The sequence below is a fragment of the Euprymna scolopes genome, chromosome 8, assembly GCF_053919585.1.
Source record: "Euprymna scolopes isolate OS-2025 chromosome 8, ASM5391958v1, whole genome shotgun sequence".
Classification (NCBI taxonomy): Eukaryota; Metazoa; Mollusca; class Cephalopoda; order Sepiida; family Sepiolidae; genus Euprymna; species Euprymna scolopes.
In genome coordinates, this window is record NC_136489.1 from 93,527,801 (window position 1) to 93,552,800 (window position 25,000).

The window sequence follows — 25,000 nt, forward strand, 5'->3', positions numbered from 1 at the left end:
CATACTTTTTGCTTTCATTGTTAGCCTTGCCTTGATTAAAATATATCCATTTTTTTTGTTGAAGAATAATTGATTATAGACAACTTTCAACCTCCATATTTCTCCTTAAATCTACACTGGAAGAATAAATAAGTGAATTTTACACTTCCTCGCCATCAAAAATTGTAGAAACGGACAGAAAATATGTGAAAGATTTATTCTTCTACTAGAAGAATCAACACCTAAGAGAATAATGCATGATTGATGATCTGATGTTGTGAGAATGGTATCATCAGTAGTGAAGATGATGTCATGTTATCCAACTTCTTCCCTGAGGGTTTCAAGCTTAGCATTGATGGCTACATCTATCTTCTGAATGAGGTAGTGAAACCTTAGATCGACCAGATAGATGTAGATAGGCTGGATGAGTGGCACCAAGACTCAGCGCAATGGCATGCCAGAAGAACCAGGTTTAGCTATCACAGAACTTGGTTGACCACACCTTACTTGCTATCTTGCCTCCTAACTCGCCTGACTGCAAGCCCATCAACTCTTTTGTGTAGAGCATGATAATATGAGGAACCACAGATTCAGCTGCAGCAAGAAGGATGAGCTAAAGACTAGAATCACCAGAGTATATGAAGGCCTAAGTCAGAGAGAATGATGAAGGCCTCAAAGCTGTCATAAAAGCCAAAGCCAGGTTCATTGAGTGTGATTGACAGAATTGATTAATTGAAGACAAACTGATTCATGTTTGATGAATAAATCTTAAAAAATGAAACTATTGTGTTGTATTTCCTTAGGCAGTAATCTTTGGAACAAACATTACCTCTCTCTCTCTCTCTCTCTCTCTCTCTCTCTCTCTCTCTCTCTCTCTCTCTCATATATATATATATATATATATATATATATATATATATATATGTAAATTTTTGGTACAACAGAATGGAAGGATAAATTTTAGAGGAAACATCATTTAATCTAAATACCAAAAAACAAGAAATGGGCAGATGAAAATAAAATTTTTTTTTTTTCCTTAAGGCCTTATCGTCTGACCCTCTAAGAGGAGACGTCAGAATGATAGATTAAAAACTAAGAAAAACGAATGAGGGAAGTGGGGAATTTTGGTTGCAGTTGGAAGAACAGTGAGAGAAAAAAAAAAAAAAAAAAAAAAAAAAAAAAAATTAAAATTCTCACTGTTCAGGTGGTTTTAAATCAATGAATATCTCCAACTGATGTCTAAGAATCTTGATACGGAACTTGGTGAAATCATAAATATTTTTCTTAATAATGGATATCCCATTAATATAATAAAATCTACTATTGAACGTAAAATTACTACATTTAATAGCGGTAAACATATTGGTCCATCACGGTGTCCCATTTATTTAAAATTACCATGGTTGGGTCCTGATGGCCTACATATTGTTAAAAGGATTTCTTCTGTTACTCAACGGTGTTTTCCAGCTACTATGCTTCGAGTAGTTTACACAACTCGAACCTTTTTCTCTTCTTTTCGTAAAGATGTTTTGCCAACCATTCAAAAGAACTCTGTTGTTTATAAATTCGTCTGTCAGTGTGGAGCTGACTACGTTGGCAAAACGTCCCAAAGATTAGAAATGAGAATATCCCAACATATCCCTCGGGATATTCGACTACACCAGGTTTTGAGAGCATCCGGGCACTCCCAGGCTCATGAGTCTGCCATTGGCGATCACTTGTTGAGTATAAATAGGTGTGCCGATCAATATTCCGATGGGTGGTTTTCTGTTTTATACAGTGCTAGGTCGAACTATCACCTCAATATCATTGAGGCGTTAGTTATTAACAACTCTCGGCCTAGCCTGTGTAGACAAAAGATTCTTAGACATCAGTTGGAGATATTCATTGATTTAAAACCACCTGAACAGTGAGAATTTTAATTTTTTTTTTTTTTTTTTTTTTTTTTTTTTCTCTCACTGTTCTTCCAACTGCAACCAAAATTCCCCACTTCCCTCATTCGTTTTTCTTAGTTTTTAATCTATCATTCTGACGTCTCCTCTTAGAGGGTCAGACGATAAGGCCTTAAGGAAAAAAAAAAAATTTTATTTTCATCTGCCCATTTCTTGTTTTTTGGTATTTAGATTAAATGATGTTTCCTCTAAAATATATATATATATATATATATATATATATATGGAAAGAGGTTGAATATTCCAAAACAAAATGCATTGATTTGTTAAAGAATGGATAAATGTGGTCAAAAGGGAATACTCTAAACATGTTCAGTGAAAGACTTCAAACTTAGTTTATGACAATAAAGAAAAACTTGGTAGTATTTATTTTGTAAGCTGATGTGTACAGTGCATATTTATTGAACCGATTTCTACAGAATGGATTTTATTTGTAGTCGTTATTGATCACACTATAAAATATTAATAGAACTTGTTATCTGAAGAGAATACAACGATAGATATTGGCACCAAAGAAAAAAAGAATTTGAAGAGGCCAACAACTTGAATGTAAAGAAAAGAAAATCTCGGTACTGATCAGAAGGATAGGTAGACGTTTTGATTTTTTTTTTTCAATTTAACATTATTCTTTTTTGAATTAATTAAAATTTTTAAAGATTATAATTTTTTAAATCCTGTTTTCATTTCACTTGTTAATAAAAGTGCCAAAAATATTTTTTCTTCAACGAAAAATGAACTTTTGTATATTTTTAATTAATCGTATCTTGTAAATAAGTTAAAATTAACTCTTAGAATTTATGTGAAATAAGATAGCTTATTCTTGCAATTTTTCATTTTATTTTTACTTATTTCGTGCATCATTTCTGATAATTTATTTAGTTATATTAACGAGAATTGTATTTTCATCCACATGCTTGAGTGTCTGCAAATCAAGAACTACCAAAGATATACTGAAAATATTACAGCATCAAATTTCATGTTACCGTGAACTGATTGGAGTAAAAACATATATTGTAATAATAATTTCCGTGAGGTCACTGTGAACCAAATTAGTGTGTAATGATCAGAAAAAAAAAGTTTTTTTGTTCTTATTGGTAGTTGTTTCAAAAACAACATTGAAACTAGGTCAGTCAGTTAACTGATGATGACCTTATTTTTTTTATTTAATGTTTTTTTTTTTTTTTTGGTGCTTGCTTTCTTTTATCTTATTTTCTATTATATTAAACCAGTTGTCAGAGAGAGGGGACTGTATCTGTTGAGAAAGTTAACGAGATCATAATAAAATTGAGTACTAATTCTACTTTTTAAGTGATCCATTACAAATAATAGTGATGTAAGATTGGATTAGGAAAAAAATCCATTCAATCTGATATGATAAATTTTTCTTGTTAAATCATCATCATCACTTATCAAACAATCATTGAACTTATTGGACAATCATTACCATTTAATGGACAATCATTACCATTTAATGGACAATGATTACCATTTAATTTCACAATTATTACCACTTAATGCACTACCATTAATGAGCCAATAAGGTAAAATTATCCTACATTTAATTATGGAAATCAGATTTTCAGTAATGTACAGAATTTTCTTCATCTCTCCTGAACATTAGCCCAGTCTAATAATACTACATCAGTAATGACGATGATATGCACACATAGTTTCACTCTCCTATTCTGCTCTTTATCACTCATCTTTTTTGTTGTTTTTCTCTTCATTTCTTCTTCTACTGGCTTTGTATCAACACTTTATTTAAATTTTAATATTTTTTCTTAAATAAAACAGAAGTCTTTGTGTTGAAAGAAAAAGATAAATTGATTATAAAAACGTAATTTCATTTTATTAACGTGTCTATGTAAGCATATTTATTTCATATAGCGAAGTATGTGTAGTTTTAGCAGTAAATTAATCAGGAAGAAGTGTATAGAAAATCAAGTGACAGATTTAGAAATAGTTTAATAGTTATAATTATAGCCAGAGGTAAAGATATAGAATGAATAGAACAAAATTATGACGCCATTTTAAATCTAGTTAGTAGCTGAAGCACACCATTATTTTCCAAAGTGATATGAATAACTGTGTTTATTCGATAGCGGAAGTTGGATACATAAAAAATGTATTAAATTTGTTTTAGCAATTCCGTTAATGGTTCATTTTGTTTAGGTCTCAAAACGAAAAATGGCTTTAGTTTAATAAATTTCCTAGCCGGCCTAGTTATTATCAGAAAGAAACTTCAGCAAACTAAATTATATTTGGGTCAATAACATAGTCAGAAAAGGAAGGCAAGTCTAAATCAACTAAAAATTTGCCTGATGCATTTGATGATGCTGTTGTGATATTATCCTTATTTACAGATGCAATGAACTCTTTGAAATGAGTAATGTGTATATTTATTTATTCACGGACTGTTATCCTCATCTTCATCGTTTCATGGTGAAACAAAAAATCCAACCTTGATCGCCCTTCGGGGCCCGTAGTGGAGTTGTTAAAGGCATTGAATTTCTAAGGTTCCAGGTGAGCATTGTCTGAAGATCGCGATTTCAATCCTACCCAAAGCAGGCCAGAGGATTAGTCGACCAAAATATGGTGAAACATATATGGACCGTAGGAATTATAGGGGATGCAGCTACAAGACTCCAAAGTCCTATACCGTCGTGGCTAACCACCTGAAGGCCAGAGGAATAGTTGACCTAAACATAGTGAAAAATAACACCTATAAAAATGAGGATAAGAATCTGTAAATAACTAAATATACAATGAACTCTTCTGATAAATATATAATTTCAAAAACACAAAAACATTTTACCATGACAAAAGAAGAAAAGGACCAATTAATCCACCGTGACTGTGGGCAATAATCTGTGAAAGGGAGGTAACGGTTCCAACAATACTTTGACTGTAATCCACTCAGTGAGTTGAGTAGCAGAAACTACACTGGCGACATTGTAATACTGAAATAGGGCCTTATTCTTCTTATCAATATGTTTGTCTTATTTAATTATCAGACCTATTCGAAGACAGAATAATTATTTAGGTATTTGAAAATCCAACAAGATAACTTTATATGTTAGATATTCTATGCTTGTAATATTGTTGTGTTTAAGAGGTTATTTGGATCCTCCTTAAATATAAATGTCTGATTTTCATAAATAAGCTATAGGCTATAGTGGCGAGCTAAAAGATTTTTCCCTCTTCTTAATCTGATTTTCAACATATATGTAATTCAAACTGTTGAAATATTTATAAAGCAAAGTCAATGATAGTGTATCAATTTATTTTGTGTCATTAGAATCATTTTCCTTCTGAATACTGCTTAAATAGTGCCATTTACAACTATAGGACGACACAAGTGGACTAATTACTGGCCAGAGACCCTCGGGTCCTATCCATCTCACCCTTAATTATATTTTTAAAATATTTTTTTTAGTTTAGCGATTTGTTTTGTTTGGGGTAAAGCTACTTTTATCTTTTTTTTTTTTTTTTTTTTTTGCTTTACATGTTTTTCGTTTTCTTTTTCTCTATCATATTTTATTTTTCTCTTTTCTTTTAATTTCTTTTCCTTTTCTATTTTATCTCTCCGCCTACATTTTATTTCCTGTTTTCTCTTTTTTTTCTTTTTCTCTCCTCTCCGCTTTTGTTTCTTTTTTCTTCTCTTTTCTCTCCTTTTCTTTTCTCCATCTTTTTTTCATTATTTTTGTCTTTTCTATCTCCTTGTTTTCTATCGTTTCTCTCCTCTGCATTCTTTATCTTTCCCCTCATTCTTTTTCTCTTCCATTTTTCTTTTTTTTTCTTTCATTTTTTTCTTTCCCTTTTCTCTTCATTTCCCTTTTCCCTTAATTACTTCTCTTTATTAATTTTCCTTTTCACCTCTTACATCCCGTTTTCTTTTCTGTATTTCTTCATCTTCCAGACTCTGTTATTTTTTTCTCTTTTCTTTATGTCCCCCTCTTTCTTTTCTTTTTTTTCTTTTCACAACTGCACAAGTGCTTTAGTTAAAGGGTATGGGTGATGATTGTGGCGGAAATATCCTAAAATGTTTTGTCTTTGATGTTAACACTTAGTGCTACTTGTCGCAAATGTTCTGATTATTTAGGAAAAATGGTAAGTGATAATCCAGATAAAAAATTGCCATTGTCAGGAATGAGTTATTTCAGGCTTTCTTGAATTCTTTGTAAATTCACAAATTCTGGCGTAAAAGAACTGTGGTGTCTCTAAGAACAATCGTATTCTTTTTCCAAAGTTCTCTAAAGATTTATGAGCGGAACAAAAACTGGCACCTAATCAGGAAGAATAGGTGAAAGTACCTTGTATCGTCTCCATCCGTTTCTCACAGTAAAAAGTAAAAGCAGGTAATTGAGGATGAGAAACCTACTTGAATGTTAAATTTAGTAACTTTTATGGATAAATCAAGGAATAAGAAGAATGTTGTCTTGATATAGGTTCATATCAAATAGACCGTATCTACGTTTACGCAAATTATTTGCACAGTAATTCTATTGTCATTTTTTTATTTATTTTTTATTTGTTTATTTTATTTATTTATTTTTTTCAGACACAAGGCCATACAATTATGTCAGTTTTATTAATGCACTGGGACGCTGAGGTTCAATCCTCAGTGGAGTCATACCAAAGATTTAGTTGTTCTTGGCTTTTGGGTTAGGATCAAAGTGTAGTATCTGTCCTGATGCTACACTTAAGTTAATTTGTCCTTAGTCAATGTAGGGGAAATCCTTCTATACTAAGACAATTTTTATTTTTGCCTACATCCTGAGTGCCCCTTTTGGGGGAGCTGGTTTCTCCTACATTAAAAATGACCTTGTGTTACATTTTGCTCTCATTGGGAAGCAAATAAATACCAAAGTGTAGTATCTGTCCTGTGTTTGGTCAGAGGATGAAACGTTAATTTTTATTTTCGTTCCATTCAGAGGATCCCTTTTAAAGATATCACTCATATAAAAAAAAAAAAAACGATCTAGTGCTAAACATTAATCGGCTTTTAAAAATTGACTTCCAAATTGACTTATCTCTGGCCAAATCTTTATTTATCCCTTTCTTTCTCTCATAAGTAGAGCAATCCCAGAAAAACAGTGGTGCTTTCCCCTACATTTCATTATAGTAGCCAATGAGAAGGGAATCTTCAGGTCATTCTCTACTATATATGAGTAAAAATCCGTCTGAAAATGTTTTATGAAAGCTGTGCATATGCTCATCGTACTAGAATCACTAAATTTGTCACCACAATTAATGTCTGCAAAAGAAAACATTGTAGTACATCCACTTTCTGCAAATAATACTTACAGCAACCTGTGTTTGCTTAAAAACCAATTCTGTCAATGAATAAACAAACACCTTGTACACCATTCTTCTGGTTGTGATGTTCATTTGGGTGAGAATTTACTAGCTTACGGTCGGTAATTATTTACAGTGAAATGTGTTTCAGCATTACTCCCAGACAAATTGATGACTAAAATCTCTTGAATGCTTGACAAGACTAATAAAGAGAAGTCTGAAGTCATAATATCTAACCAAGAAAGATAGCCTACCACACACTCTTTTGGGGATAGATTATTTCCTTTGTTAGATACTAGCAGACTGCCCGGCGTTGCACAGTCATAAAATATGCTGAATATTATCTATTTTTTCATGTGAATTTCGTATTTATTATTATAGAGCCAATTTTCTATCGATTATTATATTTTACCTAATATATAGTAGGGATTTCAAAAGAAAAAAAAATGAGTTGAGTGCCATCAGCCACAATTGAGACCAAAACATATTGCTCTCTAGACTTATCCGGTAACATATAACCTAAATCTATATGTATACAAAAACTGCAAAAAATAACGTTGTTTTACCTATAACTTTTAATTAGCGAATGCTCAGAAAAAAAAAAACAGTGTAAGTGACTTACGCCAGATCAAGGTCAAATTTTCTTTTCAATTTTGACCCTTTAGCAGCTATTTTACTGGCTAAAAACCAAATACCCTATATATCAAATTTCAATTCTGTAGACCAAATATTTAGGTATTAGTTTGGTAGAGACTTTTTGCACACATACCAACAAGGTCACTTGTATGTATATATATATAGATAGATATAAAAACATTTCCATGTGCTATAACGTTTTCATCTTAAATTCTACACAATTATGCAGAATGTAGAAACTATGCATAAGTAGAATTCAGCATAATAGTGAAATAAAGCCAATCACTTAATAAAAAACATAAAAATGAATAATTCACGCTCGTTTTTCAAAATGATATGTAAATTAGTTGACCCTCATGAAGTTGCTTGTATATCCATGATTAAGTATATTAAAATGTTTTTAATAATTTTTAAATAGAAAAAGTAGGCTTTTAATATCAATGTCCGAGCAAGGAAAAATTCAACTTTATAGGTATGCAAATTATGATTTCAGATTTCCTTTGCCATCTTGTTAAAAATTCCAGTAATCCATATTGTATTTTTCAAATATGGCAATATTTATATTCATCAGTTAGTGCATACAAATCAACTTGCTATAACTAATTTTTTTGTGTTTAATAAATCGATGTGGAATTAGCAAGTTATTCTGATGCAAGAAAAATACAGACAGACATGGAGTTGTCTTGTAACTTTATCAATGTAGATAAGAAATTAGCATTGTTAAAGGTTTTGAATTGAAGAATTAATTGAAATGGCCTTTACTACACATTTTCACTTGATTAAAGATTATGTATTCAACTAGTTTTCAGGTTGAAAAAAGCAATGAATGAGGCAGTTCTTTTCTTCTCATTTCTATATTATGCAAAGTACATATACTCTTCTGGATAAAAGATTCGAAATATCTATAAAATACAAAACTTGATAATCTTGCTTGATTGGTTGTTTGCACGTGGCGAGTGAAACGAGAAGTAGCGGGAGGAGAGTGGATGTATTTAACATAAAATCTTGTAATCTAAAGGTTGTGAGTTCAATAACTGCACAGGGCAGTACGTTTTCATTTCGTCTCCTATCGCATGCAAAAATAAATTGTATCATTATATCGATTGCTTTGCAACCAAAGGCAGCAAAATGTTACAGATTTTTGGATATGGAAAACGTGTAAAATAAATTAATGAATAAAAGCAGTTCGTAAATAGTTATACAACATCAGAGAATTTAATGCATGTGCTTAAAACTATCAGTAAATGTACTTTTAAAATATCTGTTCACTTTCACAATTGATTGTGTGTGTACATGTATACACTAATGTATGATATACCAACGTTGAACCGGTAGGTCGGCTACTAATGCAAACAATGGCTTTTGGTTTCATCTAAACAATTTTGAAAAATGTATCAAAGGTACATTATTTACATATTATATCACATATATTACTGGGGACTGGGGATTTAATATTTTCTTGACACTTCCTCCTTTGGAGAAACTGGTTCGACCCAAAGAACAAACAAACAAACAAACAACTAACAATTTACATATACAAACAAAAATATATATGAAATTATCTACTCATGTAATACTCATCGTCAGTGATGACTGTCGAAGGCGAGAGTGGGATCACATGAGGCCCAGTTTGAGTGTATCAACATTCAAATCTATCTATTTGAAGCAATAACATCTTTTGTAATGTTTATAAAATTGATTTCATCAAATGCACTTTTCTTATATTTTTGTTAGTATAGATTTTACAAAACCGTTTAAAATAAATATTTAAGAAAATCTCACTTCTAAAATTAAAAGTTTAAACTTATATACTATATAAATATTTTTAAAAAATCGCATTTTTGATATTCAAAGACAAAATTGAAAAGAAATGGTTTAAAAATCGTGTAAGCTTAAATGCAATCAATGATGACTTGCTTAGTTATCACATGACCTAAGGTAATTTCATTCACATTTTATTTAAAAAGCAAAAATAAACAACAACAAAAAACAGCGCGTATTACAATTGATGAGGAGGATTCACAGCAAATTAGTTTGAGATTGGCTGACTCCAATTTGAAAAAAGAAAAAAATATTGATGAAAAATATGCACACAACAAAAGATATGAAAAAGTTTATGGTGGTTGTCTTCTAAACTCTTCTTTTTCTTTAAAAGTCAATTAAGGAAAATATGCATATTGAATTTACCTTGAAGAACACAGCTGTCCTTTTTTTTTTTAATTTAAAATGGCATAAATAATATAGTTATTACTAATGAAAAAATTTTTTTTTCATCTACATTATTTTTTAAACTTACTAAAACAATTCATTGCTTTAAATGCATTTAATTAAAGAAAATAATTGTTCAGAATTGTTTTTCTTTTTTTCATTCAAGTTTAACATGGGATTATTTTTTAGTAACTCAACTTCAATCAAAATATTTTATTTCATTAGTCATACAACAATATAACAACTTTGTATTTTTGTATTATGATTAGTCCCGTGTAAGTAAACTGTGAACTTCACTATGGGAAGTGCATTCTAAACTATTTCTATATATATACCTTGTATCATCGTAGAAATATACATTTTATTTTGATAAGAAATTAATTTTCGTTTATATTGATAGCATTCTTAAAAAATATCTAAAACATTTATGGAATCATTCGACGCGTTTCTCTCTCTCTCTCTCTCTCTCTCTCTCTATATATATATATATATATATATATATATATATATATATATATATATATTACAAACAGATATATATATATTGCACACACATGCATATACACACACATATATATATTACACACATACGCATATGTATATTTATATTACACATGCATATACACACACACATATATATTACACACACACGCATATGTATATTTATATTGCACACGCACACACACACACACACACACACATATATATATTGCGCATACATGCACACACATGTATATATTGCGCATACATGCACACATATATATATTACACATGCACACACACATATATATTGTACATGCACGCACACACACACACATATATTACATACACATTTTTATAAGAAAGGAAGAAAAATTTATATATCTTTGAAAATGCAAAAAATAATTTTTAAATATGCAAAGAAAAATATTTTTTTCACATTTTTATAAAACATTTTGATTATAAGAAAATATAATTGCCACAAAAAAACTTTATGATTTCATTATGAAAAAGTTATAATTTTGACCTGTTAGATTAATTCTTTTTTCTTTTCTAAACAAATAACATTTTACATTTTATTCATCATTATTGTTCTCCACAATTTTTCTCAAAAGATTGAAAAAGACTTAATTTATTTTACTCTTCTGTTCACTTGAATAACTTCAACTTTTTCAAAAGTCCTCCTGAATCCTGTAAAAATATTTCCTTCCATTTCTAACAGTTTTCCCTACATAAGGGCTATTATATTTCCCCCTTAGAAATTTATGCAAGAATTTCTGCTTTGACCCAAAATATAGACTTTCAAAAAAAATCAATTTTTAGAGAATTTCAATTTCATTCAAAAAATATCTCTATTTGGCTGAAAGAAAGAGAAAACAAAACGCAAAAATAGCCTTTCATTGTTTAATTGTTTATCTTTATAAGAATCTATTATTTTTATAAAGCATGGAAGTATTTATAATTAATGGGGGAGGGAAGTAATATTTTAAAATTCTCATATTTGTTTTTTGTATAATTTTTTTTTTTTTAATGATTTTGTTGATGATTTTGTGTTTTTTATTTTGTTTTATTTTGTTTTTGTTTTTATGTTTGTGGTTTTTGTAAGGTGTTAAAACATGATGAGAGGGGCAGTTATTAGTTTCTGTACTTACATGAGTGTTTGGGAATAAACTTTCCTTCCTTCCGAGGCTGCAGATGCTGGGACGGGCAGCATTGCTTTTCCTTCTCATCTTGATACTTTCTGGACTTCCACTGACAACTTTCCACAGACACTAATGCTGACACTGGCACTGGTGGTGGGTTAACCGAAGGTGGCAGTGGCGGCAGTAGAAATGATGATGATAGCGAGGGAGATGAGCCGCAGAAGCAGCTGCCTTAGCACTAAGAAACGAGTTCCCTTTGCCCCTCCTCGTCTTTCAACCTCAACATCCTTTTCCATTACACCTTTTCTTATTCTCTCTTTTTCAGGAATATTTCTCTTTAAAACCAACTTTAAATCATATAAAAGCTTCTTTTCCCAAAATAAACATTAATCTCCTTTATCATTTCATTTTTTTTTTTTTTTTTCGCTTTTCTCTTTTTTGTTTTTTATTTTTTGTGCACCTTTTCTTTGTGCACCTTTTTACTTTCATTTTTGTTCTGTTTGTTCCTCTTTTTACTTTGTTTTTTTTTTTCTTTTATCTCTCTCTCTCTCTCTCTCTCTCTCTCTCTCTCTTTCTCTCTCTCTCTCTTCCCCCTCTCTTTCTCACACGCACACATTTTTTTCTTTCTTTCTCTTTTTTTTATTTCTCTATCCCTTACTTTCTCCATCCATTTCTTTCTCCATCCCTTATCCTTCTATATATTTCTATTTTTCTATTTCAACCTCGTTTTCTTTTTTCTCGTTTATTTGTCTCTTTCTCTACTCCTTTCTCTTTTTTCTATCTATTTCTCCCTCTCCTTCTCCTCTCCTTTACTTTTTCTAAACTTGTCTCATTTTTCCTCTCTCCTAAATCGTTTCTTTATGTCTTTTTTGCATATTTCCTTCTCTCTCCTTTTCCCTCTTTTTATTTCTCTCTCTCTCTTTCTCTTTCTCTCTCTCTCTCTCTCTTTCTTCAGTGCTTATATTCTTCTTTTCTTCTTCAAACACCCAGATAACTAATTGATATCTCCTCAGCCCCCCCCCCCCTGCAATTACTTTTGCTTTTTCTTCTTTCCTTTTTTCTTCCTTACTTTCTCCTTCGAACGACGGACATTTAACTGCCAATGGTTGTATTTCTGTTATCACTGCACAAAATAACAAAACCTTTTCACTGTTTATTTGCCCTTCAGTTGCTAACGCATGTTGGCTGTATTTCAGTTGGGCTACGGTTTCACTTCGTTCACCTGCACTTTATACAACCACCCCAAAAAAGTGACCTCTGTATAAATGTATATAGTAATATCAATGCCTACCTGAACGATGCGTGATTGGTTTGCAACTCGTAGAACTGGCTATTCACAGTTCAAATCCTAATGGTGACCCTTAATTATTTGCCTCCTCACGAGGTCAAAGTTGGACACAAGCTCGGTTTTTATGTGGAGGATATTCAGATCCCCCAAAAAAGGCACTCTCGATGGAGGCAAAAATAAAAATTGTCCCGGGCAAGGAGGATTTCTCCTCTGACTGAGGACTAAGACAGATACTACTTTGATCCTAGCTCGAAGATCAAAATGATCTAGTTGGGTCATTTATGTACTAACGCTCTTATGAAAGGTATGAACCCATAACTTCCCCCCAGCTTTTTGCAAAATAGCAACTTGTGTTGAATTAATTGTATACAGTGAATCATTTACGATAGATATTGTTATTTCAGCATTAAATAAATATGGAAGAAGTTGATTGGCAATAAAATAAACAAGTTCTCATATGAATTACTAGAATTCAAAATATCAGCTTCACCAACTGCATGCATACCACAGCAACGGTTTGTCATTGGCATTATTTTGGTAATGAGGGACTGTCTTGTTGGTGAGTAAGCAGACCCCTTTTTTTTTCGGATTGAGGTATGGTTAAGTTCACTCTTCAGGGGTGCATCTTACAGGTGATTAGTAATACATCTGAAGGAGGATGTGGCGGTGTATTGCTGATCGCCTGAAGATTCCCTATTGGGGAATGCAGTTCTTCCTTGGAGAAGATATTTTTTCCAACTTTCTGGCTTTATGTTACATTTTACTGATGTGAGAAGCAAGTAAATTCAATCATCACACTTACCCACCTATTAATATTCCTTGACCTTTTGAGTAGGTGCAAAGTATAGTATCTGTTTGAATACTACACGTCATCTTTTCTGTCTTTGGTAAGTGAAAGAGAAATTCTTCTAGACACAGGCAATTTTTATTTTGGTTTCTTTTGAAATGCTGGATTTTCTTGACCTTGTGTCTAACTTTGTTCCTGTGGGGATGTACCTATCAACATCACTCTGCAAACCAGTGCAAAATTTCTTAATTTGTCAAATACTTGGATGTTATTCCTTCTAGACGGCAGAAGTAGAAACTAATACAACCATTCAACTAATTCCAATCAGTTGTAAAAGTGAAAAATATGTAAGCAAATTATTTGCATTATCAGCCAATTTTTCTTTAATTTTGTTTCCACTGTTGATAAACGTTTTGAGTTTTTCCCCGTTTTCATAAAATTTACAAAATTCCAAACACTTTGTTGTCAACTCCCACTCATGTCTAAGTATCAGGTTCTGTCATGAGTCCTATCTTTACGGTTAATGTTTATGTTTGATCAAACTTGTGAAGCCCAGTCAGTGGTGGAATAGTTACGTTCAATCTCTTCAGTTTTTCATCACAAGGACGAACTGATGTTGGTGTCAGAGTGCACTTCAGTTGGTCTTTGTAATGCATTTTAGGTGCTCCTCATAGTTTTGTCTTGATAGACAGCTTGCTGGCGGGCAGGCAAAACATTTTGTAACATTATATTAAAGTTATTGTCTTCATAATCGTCATTACGTCTTTGTATCAACACTATTTGTCTATCATTCCATGTCCACATCAGCAATGATCCCAGAATCCTGACTATGTCTAGTTTGCAATAGTTCTTTTTTGTTTCAGGATTGTGTGATCTATATGAAGTCATCCTCTGCAATTATTGTTCTGTTGCGAAGGTTGTGGTCATTTTATTGACAAATGTGAGGTGTTTTTGTGTAGAAACTGTTAACGAAGAATGTGTCACATGATTTAAGATGACATAGAAATTCAAGTTTTATATATTACCTGTTTGTTTCCATGTCAAATTGCATTGGAGTAAAAAGAAATAAAATTAAAAACTAATTTAGTAGTAATAAACGAAAAGATTTAGTACTCTGATGAAATTTCCTGTTGATTGCAAAGACGGCTTCTGTCTGTAGTTTACATTTGTTGTTGAAAAGAAAAATGCCCTACCTCAGAAATAAAGTTTTCACGCGAGATCAATGATATTTGCAAAGAAAATAAAGTAAAACTTATTCTGCTTAATATGCACCAATGTTCAACAAAAAAGGCTAGACAGAATCAAATATAGATTTTTATGCTGCATTGTTATGTAGGTCTAAGTTCAAAAATTTTACTAATTTAATTTTATATATTAGATTGAAAATTAAGTACGAAAAGAAGAATTCTATTTCAGATTTTGTAATTAAGTCTTCAATTCTGTAATCATGATAATTTGGACCATAAAGTGGTAAAAAAAATCCTTAAATGCACTCTTATGGGAACTATGAAGGCAGAACTATCCTTAAAATTTCAAATATATTTTCATAAATGTCAAAGAATATATTTAAAATTTTCAAGAGAATACAATGGAAGTGATTATGAATTTCTACATCACCCTGCCTTTAATTCTTCTTTATTATTCATAATTTGTAATTAACTGAACAAGTTATCTATCTCTCACTTAACTACCCATGTATTTATCTTTCTCTCACTCACTGCATATTGATTCAACCACTTTAATTAGTTTTTCTATAATTTTATATTTTATAGTTTTGTCATTTTCATTATTTTATTTATTTATTATTTTTTGATTTCTCTAGTTCTGTTGATTTAATCACTATTAATTTTTCTGTGAGCATCTAGTAGAATAATGACTACTTTTGATGGCAAAAGAATGACTACTTTTGATCTTGCTTAAAAAAAAAATTTGTACTAGTGATGGGATGAATCCAATATTTTTACCAATTCTGATACAATTACGAATTCTGTTCTAAATTCTGAATTTAGATATAATTATCAATTACAATTCTGATTTTTTGAATTGTTAAATATCTAATTAAAAAATTTTTATTTTATTATTTTTGGTTGTGCGCATATATTTTCATAAAAATAAAAGTACATTTGTGTGTGGGGAGGGACGTGTATAACACAAATATAATTGCTGAATTATTTTTTCTAATCTTTTCCTTGTGTAATTAATTGAAAATTGTGATATGATAAACTTATTGTGAGATTTTTAACTTGTGCCATTTTTCCTATTCATCCACTCATGCCGTTTTTATTATGACATTTCTGTGCCATTTGTACGGAAATTAATCATTAAGATATAAAGATTTTAGTTTTATTGAGAGTTCAAAAAAACAATAAAAACAATAAGTTTTTGTCTCATCAAAAAGAAAATTAAGTTTTTAACAAACGAGTGAAAAAATAGTTAAAACTTGTTTTTAGAATTAGGAATTAGGCTGAAACCTTTCTTATACCAATAAAAAGTTAATTTTTCTGATTTCGATTAATCATCTCATCACGAGTTTGTACCCATGTCTCTTGACTTATTAGTTTTACTCATGTCTATGAACTTCCAAAATGGAATCATAGTGGAATAAAAATATGCAGAGCTTTTCATTGCGAGTGAAACAGTTGCATTTGCAAGTGATATTTCCAAATAAATAATAAAACGCTTATCCTTTGGTGATTATGTTCCTTTCACTGACAATTTTCCACTGAGTGAAAATATCTTTATTTTTTTTTTAAACGAGCAAAATCAAATTATTTATACAATAAAAATTTAATAGAAAAATATACTCTTTTTCTTTTAATGAAGGCTGTTTAAAAAACATCTGGAGAAATTCAAATTTTTATACCTTTTAAGTCTCAACATAAAATTTTGTGCATTTTTAGAATTTCAGTTATTTAAAATAAAAATAAAAATCTTTATGAAATATGTACTCGTCACGTCATATTCCAAAAATAACACTGGATACGCTAGTAACTTTTCTATTTGACTAGTAAACGAAAATATTTAGTTGTCAAAGGTCAGCTAAAGATAAATTTGTCTATAGAGCCCTGATATGTAGACATTGTGACCTGGAGGGTTAATTCTAGTCTAGTAGTAGTTGTATATAGATTATTTTTTTAAAGATTTCTTCAGTTGGATTGAGATACTTTTAAAATTTCATCAGTCACACGTTTATACTTCCATACTTGATTGTTACAATATTTTAAATGCCTTATGACTGAAGAGTATTTAGTGAAAAAAGGTAGACATTTCTCTTGTATTAGTGTGGATTTCTGCGCCAAGATATAGAAATTTCTGGGTGTGTATTTGGAGGCACATTAAATCACTGTGAGAGATGCACCCCAGTCTTCATTAAGATATGCATCTAGGAGAAGAAAGACTGTAAAAACCTGAAGTGTACTGTCTGCTCTGTCCTGTGGCAGCCAATGCACAAACAAAAATTTGCAGTTGTACCAAAAAATTTGGTTGGTTTCGCACAAACCCTTCACTCCTATAAATAAATCATCTGTGTGGATTTTCGAGCAACTTAGTTGTGATGGACTTCATATGCTGAAATCGACGGGAGGGTCTATCAGTGGAGATGTAATTATGTAATTTTTATGATCATAGTTATAATATGATCATAGTTATAATTTCTTGCCAAAAGTAGACAGGTATTTCAACTAGTAGTTAACTTATTTTAACTTTTTTATCATTTATTTATTCCTTGCTTCATGATAGACAAAATATAGTAAGGAAAGTTATCAAGATGTGCATATTAAAATAATACTTGGCCACTGTATTTGGCCTCTATTTGCAAAGAATGATTCCCTTTTTAATACGTGGCTGTCATCCTCAACTAAAAATTAATTTTAAAAATTATTTCTGAAATGTGTATTAAACATCATAAAAAAACAAAAATTGTCATTCAGATAGGAATACTCAAACCGAGCAATATCGAGACAACAGGCTTAATAAATTTAGCTGATCTGCGCATTTTTTATCATTACTTATTGTGTCACTACATGAAATGTTCCCAACACGATGAATAGTCATGATACTAATAACAGACAAGTTGCTATAACCAAGCCAGAAGCAGTCTCTGACACCCCATTACTTAGGAAATTAATATCTGACAGTTTTTAAGAAGTTGAATTTTATGTTGTGTTAGGAAAAAGGAAGTTTTCATCAGGTCCATCAGAGGTTTTGATAGACATTGTTTTTATGTTAATTAAGAAAACTGAATGATCAGAAGATCCCAACATAGACAAAACAGTGGATGACCACTAGGGCAAGTTATCAGTTTCACTCATTCGTGGTGTATACAAAAAAAAAAAAAAAAAAAAAACGCCTCATAGGTGCTCATGGCTGGTATTAAATCTCTGCGGCGTATAAGTATCCTATTTGGAAGAAATCAATCGATACTAATAAATTAGACACGTCATTGAACAACACCGCACATTTGATCACTGGTTGTCTGAAGCATACCAACCTGAAAAACTTGGAGATGTGAAACGGGAAGTTGCCAACTGAGTAGAAATTACAAAGGCTACTGATGATTAGCACCATTTGCTTAATGGATGTGAATCGTCAATCCAGTGACTGAAGTCAAGGATAAAACTTCCTCAGCCAAATTCAACCCCTAACAAGATCTCGGGAATAAACTAGGCTATGGACCAAACATCTAGTGAATGACGCCCTCTCTTATTGACATAAGCCTCTCCTCCCTCTCTTTAAAGTCCTCCTTCTTGACCCAGAAGCATAGTCAGTTTAGTGGAATGCACTCAACCGTCTGAGAAAAGTAATGGAGCAATCCAGAACTGTTAAGGCCAGGTGAGGATACAAAACTGACTCAACTACCTGCAAATGTGGAGAAGTTCATTGCCTTGCATTGTCTGCCCTTTATTATCTAACAACTGCAGTATAAAAGATCGCACATAGTTCAATAATAACACAAGGGACTGTGTAAAGAAACAAGAAACATGCCTCAAAGACAGTGAAAGAAAATGGCCTGTAAAAACATCCTCATTCATCTCAACTCTTCCTCACGATTAAGGACACCTCGGACATGTCCTTTCTGTGGAGGGAGGGTATTGCCTGGGAGGATAACCTCGGAGTTACTTCAAGTTTTCTTCTGTATTTGCAAACAAGCGTTTTATAACAAAATTAAGAGAAATCTATATTCCTATAAATTTGTGGGTTTTTGTGTATTGATATTCGTATTAAAATCCCTTTTTTCTATTTATTTAAAAAGAAAATACTATTCTGTTATATATGAGTTGCGGAATTGCATCTATCTGCAAAAGATTTAGCTAATTTGTATATTCTTTTAAACATTCATTTTAATTAATTCCCTATTAGTTTTTTCAGTTTTCTTCTGGGATGATCATCTTTAGTTAACTATTACATGTAATTATATTCATGCAGATATTCTAAATGATTTATACTTGCATAATATTTGCATAAAAAGTTTATAGTAAACACAAACCTCTTTCTATATATATTTATGTATGCATATATATATATATATATATTTGTTTAAAAAATTTTGCCTACTAAGCTCCTCCTAGAGCTTTTGGTCTACAGACATGAAACTTAATATATAGTGTATTCAAACCCATGCGAAACTATATTTGGGTTTTAGTCGGAGAAAATCGGTGCAAAAGTGCAACAATTAGAGAAATGGAATTTGCCAGGTGAAGGTCAAACGGTGGCATTATAAATATGCATGCGTAACACAATAGCTATTGGTTCATGTTTTAATTTTTAGCCTTGCAGCAAACATGTCTTCATAGTTCAGGCATTAACGTTAAAGGAAAAAGTAAATTGTAATCTAAATGTTTTGATTTCGCTTCTCAGTGGTGGTGCACGAGTTATTTATTTAGTTATTTATTTATTTATTTATTTTTTAACTTTTGAAATCATTACTATATGTTGGGTTCAATATAATATAATAATAAATACGAAATCTGCATTAATCAAAATATCATATTTAAGCATATTTTACCACCGGGCAATGCCGGATTGTCTGCTAGTGGTAGATAAAGCTAAAATCCAGTGTTGATGATTTTAAGCTTTTATGTATAAGTTTTTGCGGAACCATCAGCATTATTGATCTTTTTTTTTCTCACATTCATTTCATACTTGCATGATCGTATAGAAATTGCACTGTTGTTTACCTACCGTTTTCTTATCATAAAATAATTGTCAAACCAATAAATAGAATGAATGTCTCTTTTTTAAAAATTATTAATTTAAAAATTGTAACAGATGTATAGAAATAAAAAGAATGCAAAAGAGCAGGTTATTTTAAAACTGTTTTATGTCAGTGAAACGATAGAGCTCTGTTTATAATGATTTATTAGATTTTAGAACAATTCATTTGGAAATTAATAAAAATCTTAATTTTTGCCTATCAGCAAGATTAAAAATTTATTAATCACTTTCTATATCTTTGAAGATCATGTGATCTCATATTTTTAATGGGTGTGGAACATAATAGCACACGAACAAACGTACAAACATTGTAATATTATACAGATACTAGTAAAACCCTGAGGAAATTCTAGTGTTTTCTACACTAATCTGTATAATTTACTATTAGTAATAATATTTATTTTGAAATAATAAAGGTCTTCCAAGATGAATGTTATCACGAACAAAGAATAAACTCTTTCTTTCATAAAATTAATTATTATAAGTAAAATATTCTTTCTAAAAGATAAAACAAATGTCTCTTCTGTATCAAAAAACTATAGCAATTTATTTTTTTAAACAAATATTCTGTCTTCATAGTGTAAAAATAATTTTCAGCTAAATATTGTTCAAATCAATAAAACTAATGTTACCTTTTTAAACGCATTTATTTAAAATTTTACCGTTTTAATTGATGGTATGACATAATTTGATTTGGGAACAATTCATTTTGAAATGGGTAAAATTAGAATTTAGCAACATCAGATTAATCGCCAATCACGATCTTCACTGATTGGTCGATCGTATTTTTTTTTTTTTTTTAATTTTTAATGTGTGTGAAAAGTGGTAACGTACGCCCGAAACTACTTAACCCCATCTTTAAAAACTGACAGACCGCAACAACTTTGTGAAAAAAAATGTTTTTTAAATGTTTCCATGGCTCTTCATTCTTGTTCTCTGAGTCGTGATGACATCTCTGCAAATGGATTGGCCTGTGACTCCAAGTGATAAACCTTTTAAAAAAGCAAAAATAAAAAGAAGAAAGATACCGTTCTTCGGCATCAGCTGCCTTTTTGAGACGCTTGTGATTTGACTGCAATTGTTTTTTATTTATTTTATTTTATTTTATTTATTTATTTATTTTCATTTTCTTCTATTGAACAATCTACAGGAACCCGTTTACACAGCAGCGAATGTAATGTTGCTATTTTTTTATTTTATTTTTACGACCTGTAGCCAGGAAAGAGTATATCACATTAACGTCCCTACACAGATTTATTTATGAAACTCAGACGTTTATAGTTATGGATGGGCCAAATAACCGAAAAGTTTTCGCCATTTCTTCTAAACAATCTTTCCAATTTTGGTTATGTCTGGAAGAATACTGTTGAAAATGTTCTGTTGATCTTTTTTCCAGGAGGTGGAAGAAGGTTTATTATTAAACTAAATTAATCCTCGTCTAATTATACCCTTAGAAGTATTTATTTCTAAAAATCGGGTGCTAATGTGTTAGAGTGGTACCAATTTGAAAGATGAATTTGTGACGCTAAAATCTGCACAATCAAAAAAATGTTCTCAAATCCTCCGTCCGCTTTTGCTTTCTTTGTGCACATGACTTATTAATTATAATTATTTTAAAGAAAATTTTTAATTTTTAATTTTCATTTATTTAAAATCAATGGAAGCGGAAAAGAAAATTATATTCTTATAAATTAATTCTAATTAATGTATATAAAAAAAAAAATGTTGGATTTCAAACCATTTTCCGGCTGCATAGGTTTTAGTGTCCTAAATTCATCTTTAAAAGTGTATCGTTCTAGTACATTAGCAGCGAAAATCGGATCATCTCACACTTGGCAGCATGTAAACAAAGATGTTAAACTGAATATGATAGACTATTATACTTCCAAATGACTCTAAAATCTATAAAATTGAGAACGTGTGTGAGGATATTTCTCAACCTACACACTCAAATTTTTTTTATTTACAGACTTGAAATTTGGTATATAAGGTATTCGGACATGTTAAAAACTTTTTAATCCATTTTCATACGGAAAAAAAAAGGGGCAGCTAAGGGGTCAAAATTGAAAAAGTGGTACCTGGGGTCATCGAATTTTTATCTGTCTCTTAACTGTTTTATGACTGTGCATGTGCAAATCGTTCACATTATGTTAAGAATAAGTAGGTTTCAAAACACCCTTTAAAGATCATGCCAAATTGGCTTAATGGTTATCGTACTTGACTCTGTCTTTAGGTTTGGGCTTTGATCTCAGCTCAAGTATTTTTTTACTTACAAGAAATGAACTATTTAGAAAAAAACTAATACTTGCATGCGTATATCTTAGTTTCTTTCCGTTTTTTTTTTTTTTTTTTTTTTACTTTTTTCATTAAAGAAACTTAACGTTATGTTTAATAATGGCAACGCTGGGCTGATCTTTTATTAACTTTTAATTCCTCTCTCGTCTCTCCTGTACATTAGCTACTAAATTAGCAGTGATAATGGTGCAATGAGTGCAAAAAATCTAAGATAGAATGTTGAAAGCAAATGTATATGCTATTGTCACTACTGGTTTAGTATTATTTGACTCGTTTAGGGTTCAGGGGAGTTAGAAAATTATACAATATTATAGGTTACCGATAGGCACACCCAATGTTACCCAGGAATGAATGAGGACTCTTGTGTAATCCTTTTCTTAGACCTTAATCCCAATTTTTATTCGAATTTTTTTTTCTGTAATTTAACATTTTTAAGTTATAAACAAAGTGAAGTAAAACATCTTTGCTCTTTGCTCAGACACAAAAATATTATTGTAAAACAAAACTAATACATCATTGTGAGATTTTACTAGTAAGTGTTGGAGATATCAGTTATGACAAAAAATAAACACAGTTTTATTGTTTCAAATATTGCTACTGAATAACACTACATTTACATCATTCAGTCAAAACTCTTGTTGCCATGGTGACTGACCAGCCAGACGATCGTTTATATGTTGCCTCATTATTTACTTCATCTTTTCTTACGTTGCTACTATGACTAAATCCTTTCTTATATATCCCCTTCTAGTCACTAATTCTCATCTTGTTCATCATTCGTCCGACTATCAAATATATTCAACGTGCAAGCAAGCAAGGTTATCAGTTATTTTTAAAAATAAACTTCAACATTATCTCTCTAAAATTTATGACGTAGAAACTGCAAAAAATTTTCAATTTTAAATTGTAAAGATCTTTCCGTTCATTTGCAGAATTCCAATCAACCATTTTTGATAGTTTGCAGCTCAATTTGAGATTTGCAAATGCTTATTAACGTTATGGAATTTTCACATGAAATGTTCAATTCATAACATCACGTCTTTTCTCAATTAACCTTGTTCTTTTGTAGTTAAAACCAGCTGCTCTCTCTCTCTCTCTCTCTCTCTCTCTCTCTCTCTCTCTCTCTCTCTCTCTCTCACTCACACACACACACACACACACACACACACACTTTCTCTTTCCCCTTGCCTTTTATTTTCACCCTCTCCATTCGTTCTGTCTCACCTATATTCCCATCTTCTTCTCTTTTATCATTCAGTTTTCTGTTTCACCCTTGCTCTCTCTCTCTCTCTCTCTCTCTCTCTCTCTCTCTCTCTCTCTCTCTCTCTCTCTCTCTCTCTCTGTATATATATATATATATATATATATATATATATATATGCACTTCACACATGTGTAAAATATTTTCTTTGCATCTTTTAAAACATTTCTCTTTAAAAGATTCAACGTGATAGTAACTTGTTTCGTTTGTTTACCTACGCATGTCAATCAAACATGTTTACCTACATATGTCAATCATTTGCATTTGGTCGGCTAATTTTAACTTGATCACAATTGTAAAACATAATTGAAACCATTACAAATATCCTTGAATTTACAAATATTTAAATAACTAAATAAATACTTTATGAGATACATGATTATTATTTTTAGTCATTATGTTTTATTTGATTGGTATATTTGGTAATATTTCTGAAAATACTAAATATCAAATACGCTTTTTTTTTACCATAAAATACACATGCTACTACTACTACTGCTGCTACTACTACTACTACTACAACTATTTACACATTACTTTTGTCATGAAAACAAACGTAAATGTAAAGTGATATTCTCCTGACGGTTGAAGGTTCAATCCTCAGTGCAGTCGATTGAAAAATACAATTTCAAATTGCTTAGGACTTCTATCCAGTCATAGAACGAGAGCATGCTACCCCATGAAGTAAACAAAGGGTTTCATTTGAAATTCTGTGCAGATTCCTGAGTTCAACAGAAACATTCCCAAGTTCAAAAACATACACCTGAAGAAGTTCGAAGGTTACATCGGCCAAAACGTTGTGAAAAATGACACTCAAGATGAGGGCAGTTGTCCGAATAATTCAAATAATACGAATAACCAATCCTCATCTCAAAAATTCAAAAACGTAAACATAAAATAAAAAGAGTAAATTATTTTTTATTACTACTTCTTCATCTCTCTCTCTCTCTCTCTCTCTCTCTCTCTCTCTCTTTTCTTTTACTAAAACGAAAATCTTTATTATTTTATACTAGCTGTTCCTACTTGCCGTTGCCCAGTAGTGTATTTACTTGCAATTTATATAATAGATGTTCCTGGTGTAATGAATATGAATACATCCGGATTCCTCCTCACAAGAATATGATCAGATGGTGTAAGCCATAACTATGGACCAGGATAGCAGCTTGGGAAAGACGTTAAAGGATATGCTGATAGATTAAAGCTTAAGCTACTATCAGCTATGACTACAAACAGCCGTTCATTAAGGCAACTTACTAAATTCTAATACTTGATTACTGTAATCAAGACCATTCAGCTTCTTCAATCAGTTCTAATGAAAGGAAATTAAAGATGTCACCTATTTGAAAAATGATTTATACCCAGACAAAATATTTTTTGGAAGAAATTACATTAAATTACATTTTGTTCTTTTTAACAATATGGTGCAATGATCCTCCAGAAAAACTGATGAACTGGATTCAA

General features: G+C 31.0%; 2 protein-coding genes across 4 annotated transcripts in view; one reads left to right on the forward strand and one right to left on the reverse strand.

Moving 5' to 3' along the window:
- The window catches only part of LOC145283636 (F-box/LRR-repeat protein 12-like), a 738,609-nt gene extending 726,749 nt beyond the window's left edge, over positions 1–11,860 (reverse strand). The window contains exon 1 of one of the 3 annotated variants that reach the window (XM_080132593.1): positions 11,705–11,860. In XM_080132593.1, coding sequence (XP_079988719.1) covers positions 11,705–11,782 — 78 coding nt within the window. In that variant the 5' untranslated portion in view covers positions 11,783–11,860. The remainder of the gene's footprint in view (positions 1–11,704) is intronic. The other 2 variants (XM_080132590.1, XM_080132591.1) reach the window with 2 other exon arrangements.
- LOC145283638 (zinc transporter ZIP13-like) overlaps positions 1–25,000 on the forward strand; it is a 215,771-nt gene that overhangs the window by 89,773 nt on the left and 100,998 nt on the right. The gene's annotated exons all lie outside the window — the stretch shown is intronic.